We start from the raw sequence: 13,990 nt of genomic DNA on the forward strand, positions 1-13,990 counted from the left end.
GGCCCGTCGCGCGCCTTTTCGATAAACTACTATTTTCGCCTTCATTAGTCGCTAGCCGCTTCCCTTTTACTTTCTCGTCCTGCAGCCTTCGAGATTCTTTAATCGTAAGGGCTTCTTTAAGCTAAACTCGTGACTTTTTAATTTTCCGGCGCTTCGAAAAAGCTAAATTAACCTCTTATAATATGCGTATTTAATCCTTTATAAGGGTTATTTTATATATAACTATATGTATACTTTTCGTTATTTAGTTTACCGTTTTTAAAATTAGCGTTGAGAAGCTTCCTTAATAGGTAAACACCCTTTTTTAATAAAAGAAGAGTGCTTAGTTATTTATTAAAGGTTAAACGGCGTTTAAAAGTCGTAGGTGCTAACCGTCCCCGAACGCGACGAGCTAAGTATAAATATCCGGAGACGCACATTTAGCTTATTAATTACCTCGTTAAGGTTATAAGGTATTAAATTAAATACGTTAAATTTAAATTTAATATTAATTTCCGTAAAAATAGTAAAATACGCGGCCTTAAACGCGATAAAAAACTCGAGCTTCGTAATATAATTAATCGAGGTTTTAATAAATAGCTCGATTTCCTTCGAATACGCGCGCTTTAAAGGCGAATAAAGTGCCACATCTAATAACTAAAGTAAATAAAAAAAATAAAGAGGCATACTGAGCGTAATAATGCCGTTGTTTTTATAGTATACCTCGAATTCGGCCGAAATATAGCTCTCGTGGCCGTCGAGAATTAAGAGGCGATATAAACCCTTCGTTCGCGACTTAGTATATTTATCGAAATACTTAATTTAGTTTAAGCCTATTTTATTATTTATTTAGCTATTCGAAGTTAGTTTAATTACTTAATTACCCGGTAAGTCGTATTCGGTAGCTTAGTTCGCTAGGTAATATTAGCCCTGAACGATTAAAAACGGCGGAATGCACCAGCTTTACGAATTAATGCATTTAATCGCCGTCGACTATTCCCCGATTGCCAGGCTGGACCGATTTCGCTTTCCCACGCCGATCGGCGCGTATTACGACGAGGGTTAACCCGATTATATTTATTATAAAGCCGGTTTTATCGAAATTATATATATTCTTATTAACGATGCCGTATTTAGCTTTAATATTCGCGACTAGCCTAAACTAACCGGAAATAACGTTCGGATCCTCGTAAAGGGCCCTTTAATAATCGTATCGATAATTTATTCTAGTCTTAAGGTTTAGGTTACGGTTAATAAATCGCCTAACCCAGTGCTTACCGACGCGTTCGCCGCCGCGACGCGGTAAAAGATTAGCTATATTTTCTACACTAGTTATATTAAGAGGCATCCCTTAAATATTTAAATTAATTATATAATTACGAAGCACCTCCTTTTAATCGGATTTAATTTTCGTCGAAAGTGTCCGATTTCGCGTTGTAAAAGTCGGCCGTAGAGTCGGTAGTTTAAAAAAATTCGTGGGACATTAAAGGCTTTCGCAGCAGCTCTTTAGCTAATATACTTTACGGGGTTTCGCGTCGCTTAAATCGCTAAATCGATCCGTTTTTTAATAAAGAATTAAGCATTATAATTATAGAATTAAAACGTATTAAAGTTTAAAAAATATAGTCGGTTAAAAAAGTGTCCCGGTATATAATATATCCCGCTTACTAGTAAACCACGTTATATATTTATTAAGAAAGTTCTTCGATACCGATTTTAAATACGGTAAACTAAATAGCGAAAAGTATAATTAAAATAACTTATAAAATAACCCTTATACGCGATAGGATATATATATTAAAGAAAGTTAATTTAATACTTTTTAAGCGCTGGAAAGTTAAAAAGTCGCGAGTTTAACTTAGAGAAGCCCTTATTATTAAGGAATCTCAGCAGCTACAGAACGAGAAGGTAAAAGGGAAACGTTTAGCGCCCGATAAAAATAAAAATAGAGGTTCGTTAAAGCGGAGGGCGACCGGTAAAAAACGCTGTAGTGTTTACGGCGAAATAGGTTACAATACGCGAATATATAAAAAAATATAAAATTAAGCGAAGAATCGGATAACGAATAGTTTTAATTAATTTTAAACGTTATAATTAAATTAATTTATATAAAAGGGTCGAGAAGTAAAAAAAATACGTCGCTAAGTAATATACGTTGCGTAGTAGTAAACCACGTTACTTTTTTATTTATTTTATTTATTTTAACCACTCGATATAGTATTTTATTCGGCTTTAAAGCGTATTTATTTAAAGGAAATCGAGTTATTTATTAAGGCCTTAATAAATTATATTACGAAGCTCGAGTTTTTTATCGCTTTTAAAACCGCGTATTTCGCTATTTTTACGAAAAATAATATTAAATTTAAATTTAACGTTTTTAATTTAATCTTTTATAATCCCGATAAAGTAATTAATAAATTAAATATACGTCTCTGAACGTTTACACTTAACTTATCCCGTCCGAGGACGGCTAATACTTATAATTTTTAAACGCTATTTAACCCTTAATAAATAATTAAGCACTTTATTTATATTAAAAAAGGATATTTACTTATTAAAAAAGCTTTTTAACGTTAATTTTAAATGCGGTAAATTAAATAGCGAAAAGTATAATTAAAATAGCCGATAAAATAACCTTTATGCGCGATAAAATATATATGCTAAAGGAGGCTAATTTAATACTTTTTTAAGCGCCGGAGAGCTAAAAAATCGCGAGTCTAGCTTAAAGGAGCTTTTATTATTAAGGAATCTTAGTAATTATAAAATAAAAAGGTAAAAGAGAAGCGTTTAGCGCCCGATAAAGGTAAAAATAGTGGTTTATTAAAGAGGCGCGCGACGGGCGGCAGGCGTTATAGTATCTACGGCGAAATAGGTTACAATGCGCGAATATGTAAAAAAATATAAAATTAAGCGAGGAATTAAATAGCGAATAGTTTTAATTAATTTTAAACGTTATAATTAAATTAATTTATATAAAAAAGTTAAAAAATAGAAAAAATACGTCGCTAAATAATATACGTCGCGTAGTAATAAACCACGTTAATAAAATAATTATAAATAATTTTTAAATAATATAACCTCTTCTTTCCCCCTTTTTACGTAATATATATTTATAATAAAAAGATAATAAAATATATATAAAACCTCGATTTATAAGTAAATATATTCCTTTATATGTTTCGAATTCGCGTTTATTATATACATGCCTAGGTTTCTTATACAGGGATTAATAATACCCGAATCTTCACCAGGGGGGCAGTTAACCCAATTTGAAAACGGATGAGACCATACCTCAAGATCTTCAAAATCACCATCCAACATCTCAGCTAATCGGCAAGATGGATATTTCGGTTGGATTGGTAATCACACATAATGTTGTTGCACGGTTTGTGGAGCCGGATATGCAACCCGCCGAATGTGGTTGCCTATCACGGCCATCACATCGTGCGCGGCTATCCCGCCAGTCCAGCCAGCCCCTCTTTCGACTACCCTCTTCATAGCGGCGCCAAAATAACATAGACAGGGGGCCACACAGGCGAGCGTTGTTTCCAAATGTCACCCAATATGAGTAATTATTGTAATGCTACAAAGCATTTAACCACCTTTTCCCAATCATAATGCCATCTATACCATGTCCGATACAGCGATTACCCTATGGGATGGGCGGGAGCCCAGGCTCCTCAGTGGCCTCTGTCGGTATTGCACTTGCACATTTGCCTTCAGGTGTACCCCAATCAGGTACAATGTGCCATGGAACCGTCGAGTGCAATACCCTGAGCTCCCGGAGCTCTTGGACTCCGGCTGTCCTGCTTGCGAGATGTTCGCTCATGGTATACAATGGCATTTACCACGTGAAAAGCCAAACCCCAGCTTGGTGCCCGATATAACAAACTGGAGGGGCGATGTTCTCCTCGAGGTAGTAACAATCCAGATGGACACTCAGGTCAATTTCCGACTATCGGCACACGAGGATGGACCCAGTCGACTTCATCTCATCATTTGTTATGGGGAGAATCACTGCTGTTTCTTGAGAGTTCCCTTTTATATATGTGGCAGTCACGGTAAGCATTCTCAGACCCCCTTTTCACCATGCCAGACTAATCGGTCTTTAGATAGCCACGTAGTCTCGAAGCGGATCAGAGGACGAGTCCCCAGTCTCAGGAGCTTGAGTCCTGCGAACAAGATGGCAATGAAAGCCTATTTGGAAAATTGCTCTAGAAACCACGTCACATGCCGGGCGACCAAAAACAAGGAGCTTCCCAGCAGACTAATCGACGTTGACACAGGATGTCAAGGGGTGAAGTTAGTCGAGACAGACGATTTACCAGCCGGGACATCCTATGCAACGCTCAGCCACGTTTGGGGAAATTCTCGAAGCACGCCACCCTTCTTAGTCACGACTTGGAAGAATATACCAACGATGATGGAAATAATCCAGTACGATTCTCTTCCCCAGACATTCCGCGATGCTGTGGAGGTTACACGTGCGCTGGACCTCCGCTATGTCTGGATTGATTCACTTTGTATCGTCCAGGATAGCCAAGAAGATTGGTTGCACGAGGCTCCCCGGATGGCCAACATCTATTCCAATGCCTACGTCACTATCGTTGCAACTAGTGCAACTTCAGCACACGACGGCTTTCTAAGCAGACCTGGGCCAGATACCCCGCCAGCCAAGGTTCCCTACTGCATACCAAGCGAAGGGTTAGTCGAGGCGGGCTTCTGTTATATGCGGACCAAATACTCTTCCAGTATATATCATGAGCCAACCATGGACTTGGAAGGGGCGGTATGGAATACTCGGGGGTGGACGTTTCAGGAGAGAATCCTCTCGCGACGGCTCATCCATTTCACGAAAAGCCTGATCTTCATCGAATGCTGGGGCGGGGACTGGTCAGAAGATAATCGGGTACCGGGAGATCTCCTCATTAACCGAATGCCCTGGCTTGGGGGAAAGACAAGTAGCGGCCAGTATTCAGAAGACCCAAAGGCTGTCTTGCACTCATGGTACCACATTGTGGAGGCCTATACCCACCGTTCCCTGACAATGGAACAGGACAAGCTCCTGGCCTTGGCTGGAGTGGTGGAAAGAGTTTCGGAGATCACAGGCTTCACCAACGTCGCCGGGCTTTGGAAGGAAGACTTCGCGGACGGCCTCCTTTGGTCGATGCCAGGCTTTGAGCTCAAGAGGCGAAAACTGAAATGCCCACAAGGCCCGAGCTGGTCATGGGCCTCGTGGGATGGACCCATTTCTTGCAGGCCTTGCTTCTACGTCACGAGTGTCGAGAAAAAGACTGGCTGCTTCGAGATATTGCAGATTGGGCCCGTTCAAACGCCCTTCGTACCAGATACGGGCCACCTTAGGGTAAAAGGAACGTTGGTGCCAGTCAACAGTACTACCATATCAGCAAAAACCTGCGATGTCAGGTTTGATATAGAACATGACGGTTCAGGCCTCCCGCGTGGCGGCATGATACCCGATATGTTTACTGAAGACCTAGTGGCATTTCCAGTATTACATTACGGACAAGGAGGTGAAGGAACATATGAGGCTTTGCTGTTAAGACCTGTCCCAGACAGGGAAACGCAGTTCCTCAGGATTGGGTTGTTGACGATGTACAAAGATGGTTCGTGGTCAGGGACCCTGCAGACCTTCTTAGGTGGACTACTGACGTTTCCGGCAACATCGAGAAACGTCGTCGAGTTCACCATTATCTGAATGCGACGGGTCGTCAACCCGAGGTGAGTAAGCATTGCAGTTGGAAAAAGCAAGATACCCACTCCTCTCTTTGAAGGTTTACTGCCTCCATCCTAGCTGACACTAAACTTAGCATCGAACCCGCACGACCAAACCTTGGCAGTTTTTTACTGGTTCGACATCTAGGCATGCCAGACCAGCTGACCCGCTCGATATTCAAATAGAATCCTGTCGACAGCTCTGGAAACAATATCATTGAGGCCGAGCGTCGGTATATCGCCTTAAGAGCAGACGCGATTGGGACTCTATACTCTGCGCGCACAATCCCCTATATCTTCTCAACAATCTGATCAGTCTGCTCAGTAAAGCGCAAAACCCGGAAAACTACAGCAGCCATACCGTCTCACCCACTCTCAGAATGAGCGACGGGAAACCTGTCGCCATCGGTTCGATGGAGGAGCTCAATGAGCTCTTCAAGAACACCACCTACGTTGTCGTGGACTTCTACGCGGACTGGTGCGGCCCCTGCAAACAAATCGCGCCCCGCCTCGAGCTATTGGCCTCAAGACACAACCTACCCGGGTTCTTCGCGGTTGCGAAAGTGAACGTGGATCACGCCAGGGATGTCGCAGCATCATATCGTATCAGTGCCATGCCGACGTTCATGTTTTTTAAGGAAGGCCGTCAGGTCGCCGTGAACGGCAACGCCTACATCCAGGGCGCAAATTTGCCCGTTTTGGAAGATGCGGTCAAAAAGCTGGGTGCATTGGCCCAGAAAAAGCAGATCGAAGCTGCAGCTTTGTGAGACATTCCCGCTGATGGGATGGAATGGCGAGCGCGAAAGGGTATATAAGAGTTCCAAACCAGTGAAGTGAGAGAAGTGCGTAAGAGGATTGGCACGGCGTTGAGAACTCCACGGGTGAAGGGTTGGCTACGATATATAAGAAATTCACCACGAGCAGGGCACTGTTTGCTGATGATAGCGATTTGCACATTTGTTCCAGCACATACAGTGTCAGAGCGTTGAAATACCTCAATTACAATTGAATATGGAGACTTGATGCCTCGTCCCCAGTATGTATTCCTATAGTACCTAATGAAACGAAATATTAACGACAGGGAATCCTAAACATTGCAGCCTCTTCTTGCTGCTGGCTTGCAAAACAGATATGCCGCTGAACAAAAAAGGAAATAGCCGCTACACCGTAGCCAGGTTTTTATGATGCCGGGGGACATCAGCGCAGGCCAATGACACTCATCTCGAGGGTCCACACTCGTCGAATCCACACCTTCAGAGTTCCATCGACACCCTCGACATTCTCCAGGTCAACGCCTTCCCACCAACACCGCCTCGCAGGCTTGCGCCAGAAGAGAAGGAGCTTTTGCGCCATGCCGACGGCGTTGTTGCCCATATCGTTGCCGCGGATGTCGCTACGTAATCTGGCAAGAGCGAGACTGCATACAACCGCCTTGTTGGGTTCTCCCGCACGGTGACCCCATCGATCGTCGTGGTTAAAGCCACTGTAAACTGTTAGTTCATGACCAAAGGAATTGAGGATAAGACTATCAGAATCAGCAATTCACTCACCCAGCAGTAAGCATCTCAATAAGATGCGCCTCTGTGGTACCGGGCTCGTCACTTCGCTTGAGGCCAGAGAAAATACCATCTTGCCTCAGCAAGGCTCGCGCGGCAGCTCTCTTGACTTCAATCATTTCCGCCTGGTTAATGTCGGCCCGGGGAGGGATGGCGTAGAAGTCGAGGTCCTCGCGCAACACTATAATACCAGCACGCTTGCTTCCGTCGTCTCTTGACCCCCAAGGGAATCAATAGGGATGGCACCGCCATCAGGTGAAGCACTGGGAGATGATTCATTCGGGATTGATTGAGCAACATTGCGGAAGAAGTCTAGCATATATTGGAGGGATGCAGGGTCATACTGAGATGGGAGGTTAGTGAAATGTACGTCGATATTTGATAGAAGATTGCGCGTTGTAGATGAGCGAGGCAGACTCGCATTGGTCGGACTGGTGACCAAGCGGGAGGGGGAAGTACATGGGGTGAGTTTGGCAGTTGCTTGAGTGATAGGAACATCGTTCTGGGTACTAACATCGACTTGGACGGCGTCACCTTCGGCGAACCCTCCCATGTGTCCTTCCGGGAAGAGACCGTTAGGGAAGAGAGACAGAAGGACAAACTCGGGGAGCGTTAGCAGTTCATCCCTTGACAGGACAAAGCGGGTGCCCCTAGTTTCTCATGTCAGTCAACTGAATCGCAGCCAGATCAAAGGAGATACTAACCGCAAGTCCATAGTGATTGTCTCATCGGCGCCGACATCTGTACCTAGCATTAGCAGGGACCTCCACACAACCAATTCAAAACTGCCATACCTCCGATAGTGTTGATCGGCGGACCGCCCTGCTGGACTTGAGTAATAATACTCGACGCACCACCGGCGGCAGCCATTAGGTATGTGAATGAGAGTAGCGGGCTATAGCCTTCTGTATAAGCGGGCGGCGGCTCGTTAGGATCGTCGCTCTTCTGGCCCGACGACTCTGCTTTATTGTCTTGCGGAAGCGACCGTTTAGTCTCGGCAACTACGTCTTGGTAGGCGGTTGAAGCTTGAGCAGCGGGTGCAAGGGCGCGCGGGGGTTCAGAAGAACTGGTAGCGCGAGGAGCGTATGCGGGTGCCGCAGCGGAAGCCGGATGGGCAGTTGAAGGGCAGGAGACTTCTCGGTCGGCGGAAGCGACTCGAAATGTTCGTCGGCGAGATCTTCGGCCGATGCGTACTCGTAAAGATCGAAGAACGGCGGTGGAGCGGGCCGTGTATGCGGGATAGAGAGCGAAGTCGAGCCGGAGGCTTCTGACGCTGGATACGGGTAGCGTGGAGGAGGCGATCGTCCACGGTTCGGGTCGAGGTCTTGAATATCGTCGGTGTCTTCGAGTTCTTGTCTGTTGGCGCAATCCCTGTTCCCGGCTGGGGGATGGACAGCTATGATCCCGGTGGACACGGCCTGCCCGTTGTTATGTTCCTGCAGGTCTGACAATTTGGCGGCTGGAGACGAGCTTTCGTCGGGCGACGCGATGGTGAAGCTGGATTGGTGACTGTGTAAAGGTGTACCGGTTCAATCAACGCGAGGTCGCGAAGTGGATTGCATGAACGGCGGATGCAGAACTGGTAGATGTCACTGCTGCTGATTGAAGTCGTCGTGGAAGAGCCCGCGGGAAGCACCAGAGGTCTCAGTGATCAATTGAAGCAGAGATGGTGTCTCGTCCTATGCGATCATGAAGTTTGCGACAACAGGTAGATTGACAGGAGGCTCTCCTTCCCAAGTTGGACCCCAGTCGAAAGGAAGTTGCGGTTGCCCAGGTAAGTGTTATTTCCCGACCGTCGAGTCAACAGCAAGCAAGTACCTTTGCTGGGAAATTGGCTGCAGAGGTACCTGCTTGATCCTGGCTCTTGGGGAGGTGCTATTGAAACGCTTGGGCCCTTCGCCCAATTGTCACTGGCCGCCTAACCGCCTGCCTGCCTGCCCGTGATTGCCCCAAGTCCACTCCCTCAACCACTGGAGTTTCAGGGGCATGTTTGTCACATTGATATTTGGCAAACAAAGACTCAAGATAAGCGAATACTGAGATCCTAAGGCTCACATGACTTATATTCACTTTACCCAGGATACGTGATACCAACAACCTCAAAAACGTAGATTTCTATCTTCTACCCTCTCAGTCACTCATTTTGATTGGCAAAGGAACCCCCAAAATCTCCATATGCTAATATAAAGCCTGTTCCGTACCTGCTTACACGTAAGATTAGGGACAAAATTTGGACTGGTGCAGGGTCTGCTGCTATCGAGGAGGAATATTTGCTTTACTCGTTTCATCATATTCACGGGTTTCATACTACTCTATACCAACAGAGCTATGCTAGATACCACTGATACCGCCATCATCCACGATAGTGCTCCAGCCAACCTGCCCTCTGTCAAACTGGCCGCGCTGGACTGACCACAGACACCAGCGGCCGTGAAATTGTAGTTCGAGCTGTTCACCAGCGTCACGTACGCACACTGCATTCACTGATCAGTATACCAGATGATGGGGGGTGCGCATCACAGAACACCCAGAACACCCAGCGAGGGGTGTCATCGTAGCCCTGCAGAAGTAGCAAGCAACACATGACTTACCTGATGAACACTCTCATACTCAGAAAATCTGCCCGTAATATCATCAAATAGCAACGCAAACGTGACATTCAACCCAACAATCTCCGCCTCGCTCGTGACGTTGCGCTCGTCCTCATACATGACCCTCTCCACCATGTCGATGGGCTCCGTACAGTTCGGCCCCGTCCGAAAGTTCTGCATGCGGAAGCGCTCAAAGTTGTGCTTCTTGCGGAAGCCGCCGTCGGCCCAGAGATGGCCGAGGTAGAAGAAGACGGACATGTAATGGTCCGAGAACTGCCCCGTCGAGTTCACCATGTCGAACTGCAGCCGGCCGCCGCGCACGGGGAACGGGATGCGCGTGATGTTGCCCGGCACCGGGTAGTTCAGGCACGAGCCCAGGCTGTTGGTGTAGCCGGCCTGCGCGACGCCCGCCTTGCGCAGATAGTCCTCGCGCTGCGGCTGCGGCCAGCCCAGCTCGACGTACGCCGGGATCGTCCAGGCGGCGGCCGGGCGAGCTGCCGAGAAGATGGCGAGGAGGATAGTTGCTTGCAGCATGGCGATTATGGGCGGCCAGGCCCGCCGAGTAGTATTGCTCCCCATCTCTAATAGTTGGCCGGGAAATGAACGCACAATTCGCGATGATATAGAACCGATATGCGCTTTAGAAGGCGTCACTGGACGGACACGATCTTCTCTACCAAAACATATCGAATGAGGAAATTGCGCCGCGCCTTAGCGCCCGGCAGCCAAGCCATCACGGACACATCGATATCATACACCAATCTACTTCATACATTCATTGCTTAGTAATAATACAGATCATCTCATACCTACCATGTTACTTTTTTCCGTGATTCTAGTACTGTCTTCCGTCTGCATTTCATTATGGTATGGGTTCAATCTGACATGGAAATTGTGTGACCCAACACCAAGACGAATATAGCGTCCATCTCAACAGCAAACACTCGCGCAGTCGAGCATCAACCCCCAGATGGTCAAATATCCAGGCGCAAAGGGTATATTGCATAACAATGGCGCGCGAAGCACCATATCTAGTCTAATAGCCAGACTATATAGTACACTGTATAATACAAGTGATATGCCAAATTCCATTCCCTCCTCTGGTTTGAACCGCCACCCACCTACTCCTCCGCCGTCTTCCGGACGGCAAAGAAGTAGTTGCCCACCTTCTCGCTCCCCTGCACCTCCCGCCATCCCACGCCGGGTATGTAGATGACGCCCATGCACCGCGGCTCGGCCCACTGGCCGGACCGCCCGGCCATGAAGTGGCCCCGGAGCTCCGCCTCGTTGACGTACTTCTGCCAGTCGTGTGTCCCGCGCGGCACGATCCGCAGCACGTCCTCGGCCATCAGGTTCGTCGTGAACCAGCTGAGCCACGTGCGCGCGATGGTGCTCATGACGAGCCAGCCGCCGGGCTTGACGAAGGGCGCGCACCGGTCCAGGAACTGCGCCGGGTTCGACACGTGCTCGAGCACCTCGAACACCGAGACCACGTCGTACTGCGTTTGTTGGGGCGGCGGCTGCTGCTGCTGTTGGCCGTTCAGCGTCGCGGTGAGCTGCTCAATCGGCGTGTTGAGATACTGCAGCTTGTTGCGCAGGGACGGGTCGCGGCGCGCGTGGCCCCGCGCTATGTTCAGCACCTCGGGCGACGGGTCGATAGCCGTTACGGACTTGGTGCCGGGCAGCCGCGCCGCGGACTCGGCGAAGATGCCGCCGCCGCAACCGATGTCGAGGTAGGTGAGCCCGGTCGTGGCAGGGTTGTCGAGGATTGAGTTGCGACACATGCGGATGAAGTCGTGCCGCAGGGGGTTCATGAGGTGGAGGATGCGCGAGGGCCCGTGGGGGTCCCACCACGAGGAGGCGAGGGCGTTGAAGTGGGAGACTTCATCGGGCGACACGGTGGTGAAGTTCGGATCGGACGACGACGACGGGTGGGCATTGTCGGCTGGTGAGCCGGAGCCCGTCGAGGAGAAGGGTCTGCAGCAGTGTCGGGTGGCCAGGTAGGGGGTCGTATACCGGGTGGTGACAAAACTTTCAGTCCGCCGCCGAAAAGCAGGTGTCTGACCGCGAAGTCGCCGAAGCAGAACGGCGGTTGACGGACGCGCCACCATTGTGTATACTGAAGAGAAAATCCTTCTGTATCCTCTATCCTACCCCACAGCCTATTCTCTAGCCTCTAGGCTCGGACGATAGGTATCGTTGTGGCGGTCCGAACGGCTCGGGATCTCGTAGAACGAATATGAGGTCGTGCTCGGCGTTCCAATTGAGGTGCTCGGTGTATCGGCGATGGCAGAGCCGCCCGTAGGCTCCGAGACGGGATGCCTCAGTGTTTAGTCAGCCCGCTAAGCAGTTGCATGTCAGCCAAAGTCAGCATGTGTCATGTGGCCCCAGTGAAAGCATAAGCAATGTTTTGGCGCATTAGCCAGCTGTAAGGGGTCCAATTTCCAGCAGTAGCACCCCGCCAATGCATTTGGACTTTCTTTACTTGGCTGTTAGACTTGGGGAATACAAGAAAAGTTCTAGAACTCAATTCTGTCCCGATAGTCTCCTGAAATAGGCCGGCTCAGATGCTGAGTCATTGCTGAAGAACAATCAAGAAGATCTACGAGACGCCAGGTTTCATCTGGTTCTAAATTGGAGGTTTTTGGATATCCAAAGTACGCCTGCGCCGGAGTTGCCGCAGTCACTGGACATCGTCTGTCGCAATCGACATCTGACTTCGGCTACCCCTCCGTCTAGTATTTTAGTTATCCAAACCCGCCTTTGGCCGGAGTATTCTTTAAACTCACTTCTAGAGAAAACCGCCCATTGTGTTCAACAACGGCAATTATCTTCAAATATGCCTTCCGCAGAGATCGAAAAGAGTCAGTTCGACTCTATACCTGACGCGATTGCCGCTTTCCGTATGTCCCCAGCTTCCCGTCCTCTTCCTCCAGGATCCCTGGCTAAGTGCTGATCCGACGCAGGCGATGGCGAATTCATAGTAGTCCTCGACGACCCGTCGCGCGAAAACGAAGGCGACCTCATCATATCCGCGCAATCCGTTACGACAGAACAAATGGCATTCATGATCCGCTACTCCTCGGGCTATGTTTGCGCGCCGATGCCGGGCAAGCTATGCGACGCCCTCGAACTCCCCAGATGGTGACCAACAACCAAGACCTGAAGGGCACCGCTTACACCCTGACCGTTGACGGAGCGGACGAGAGCATAACCACGGGAATCAGCGCCCACGATCGCGCTCTGACGTGCCGCACGCTGGCGGACGCGAAGGCCACCCCTGCGAGTTTCCGAAGGCCCGGCCATGTGCTGCCATTGAGAGCCCGCGACGGCGGCGTCCGCGTGCGGAGGGGTCATACAGAGGCGGCAGTGGATTTCTGCAGGCTTGCTGGCGTCGGTGAGGTTGCGGCAATCTGTGAAATGGTCGAGGATGGGGAGGAGGTGCCCGGAAAGGCGATACGGCAGGCGCCGGGTATGATGAGGGCAGAGGGTTGCATCAAGTTCGCAAGGACTTGGGGCCTGAAGGTCTGTACGATTGAGGACCTGGTAAATCACATTGAGAAGACTGAGGGCAAATATGAGGTGAATGGCAGCTCATAGGCTGGCAGAACTTTGGCTATAGTTTGGAGCAAAGTACTCCAAAGTTACGATAGCTTGTTGGAGTAGACAATCCCATATGGGACGTCTCCTGTCATGTTTTTCCCTATTTCAAAGAGAGAACCGCCACATGGCTAGCATTTTGTGCATATCAGGATAGACAAAAGGGAGGCGATTTTGCGCGCGACCTCGGGACAAATCTGGGTACAATTGTTGAACATATCAGTCGATGTCTATATTTCTGTACTCAACTCGATTTGTACCGATTTGCTGAGGAGCTCTTACGTGACTATGTCCCTGGAATTACGGTGTTTAAATATATAATTGGGGGATAGTTACCAGGCGTTGTATAAAGTACGTGCATATTCAGGGGAACGTGGGGCGCTTCCAGCAATTGACTTCCATGGCGACCGGTCGAGGGAGGCACCAGAAGACATTGCAACTTCGCATAACCAGCACCAAGGTCAAGTAAGTATCATGAAGGAGTTGGAACAGTAGAGTTTGCCCTGAATCTCATAGCACGACTTAGGA

At 48.4% G+C, this 13,990-nt stretch overlaps 6 protein-coding genes across 6 annotated transcripts; 2 read left to right on the forward strand and 4 right to left on the reverse strand.

The window, feature by feature from the left end:
* Positions 1–6,095: 6,095 nt before the first annotated feature.
* Positions 6,096–6,482, forward strand: PG997_005985 (uncharacterized protein; the record flags this gene model as incomplete). Its single annotated transcript, XM_066810300.1, has 1 exon — positions 6,096–6,482. The coding sequence occupies one exon, from the start codon at positions 6,096–6,098 to the stop codon at positions 6,480–6,482; it is 387 nt and encodes a 128-aa protein (XP_066669223.1).
* Positions 6,483–6,912: 430 nt separating this feature from the next.
* Positions 6,913–8,141, reverse strand: PG997_005986 (phosphatase activator; the record flags this gene model as incomplete). Its single annotated transcript, XM_066810301.1, has 5 exons — positions 6,913–7,198; positions 7,266–7,452; positions 7,491–7,921; positions 7,976–8,012; positions 8,066–8,141. 5 exons carry the CDS (start codon positions 8,139–8,141, stop codon positions 6,913–6,915), a joined length of 1,017 nt encoding a protein of 338 aa, XP_066669224.1.
* Positions 8,142–8,272: 131 nt separating this feature from the next.
* PG997_005987 (uncharacterized protein) lies at positions 8,273–9,751 on the reverse strand (the record flags this gene model as incomplete). Its single annotated transcript, XM_066810302.1, has 2 exons — positions 8,273–8,780; positions 9,741–9,751. 2 exons carry the CDS (start codon positions 9,749–9,751, stop codon positions 8,273–8,275), a joined length of 519 nt encoding a protein of 172 aa, XP_066669225.1.
* A 69-nt stretch (positions 9,752–9,820) lies between these two features.
* PG997_005988 (uncharacterized protein) lies at positions 9,821–10,396 on the reverse strand (the record flags this gene model as incomplete). The annotated part of the gene is made up of 1 exon (XM_066810303.1): positions 9,821–10,396. The coding sequence occupies one exon, from the start codon at positions 10,394–10,396 to the stop codon at positions 9,821–9,823; it is 576 nt and encodes a 191-aa protein (XP_066669226.1).
* Positions 10,397–10,983: 587 nt separating this feature from the next.
* On the reverse strand, positions 10,984–11,973 carry PG997_005989 (uncharacterized protein; the record flags this gene model as incomplete). Its single annotated transcript, XM_066810304.1, has 1 exon — positions 10,984–11,973. One exon carries the CDS (start codon positions 11,971–11,973, stop codon positions 10,984–10,986), a length of 990 nt encoding a protein of 329 aa, XP_066669227.1.
* Positions 11,974–12,701: 728 nt separating this feature from the next.
* On the forward strand, positions 12,702–13,462 carry PG997_005990 (uncharacterized protein; the record flags this gene model as incomplete). Its single annotated transcript, XM_066810305.1, has 3 exons — positions 12,702–12,765; positions 12,829–12,953; positions 13,004–13,462. 3 exons carry the CDS (start codon positions 12,702–12,704, stop codon positions 13,460–13,462), a joined length of 648 nt encoding a protein of 215 aa, XP_066669228.1.
* Between the last annotated feature and the right edge of the window lie 528 nt (positions 13,463–13,990).

The sequence above is a fragment of the Apiospora hydei genome (assembly GCF_038363865.1).
Source record: "Apiospora hydei strain CBS 114990 chromosome Unknown utg000005l_segment0_segment0, whole genome shotgun sequence".
NCBI lineage: Eukaryota > Fungi > Ascomycota > Sordariomycetes > Amphisphaeriales > Apiosporaceae > Apiospora > Apiospora hydei.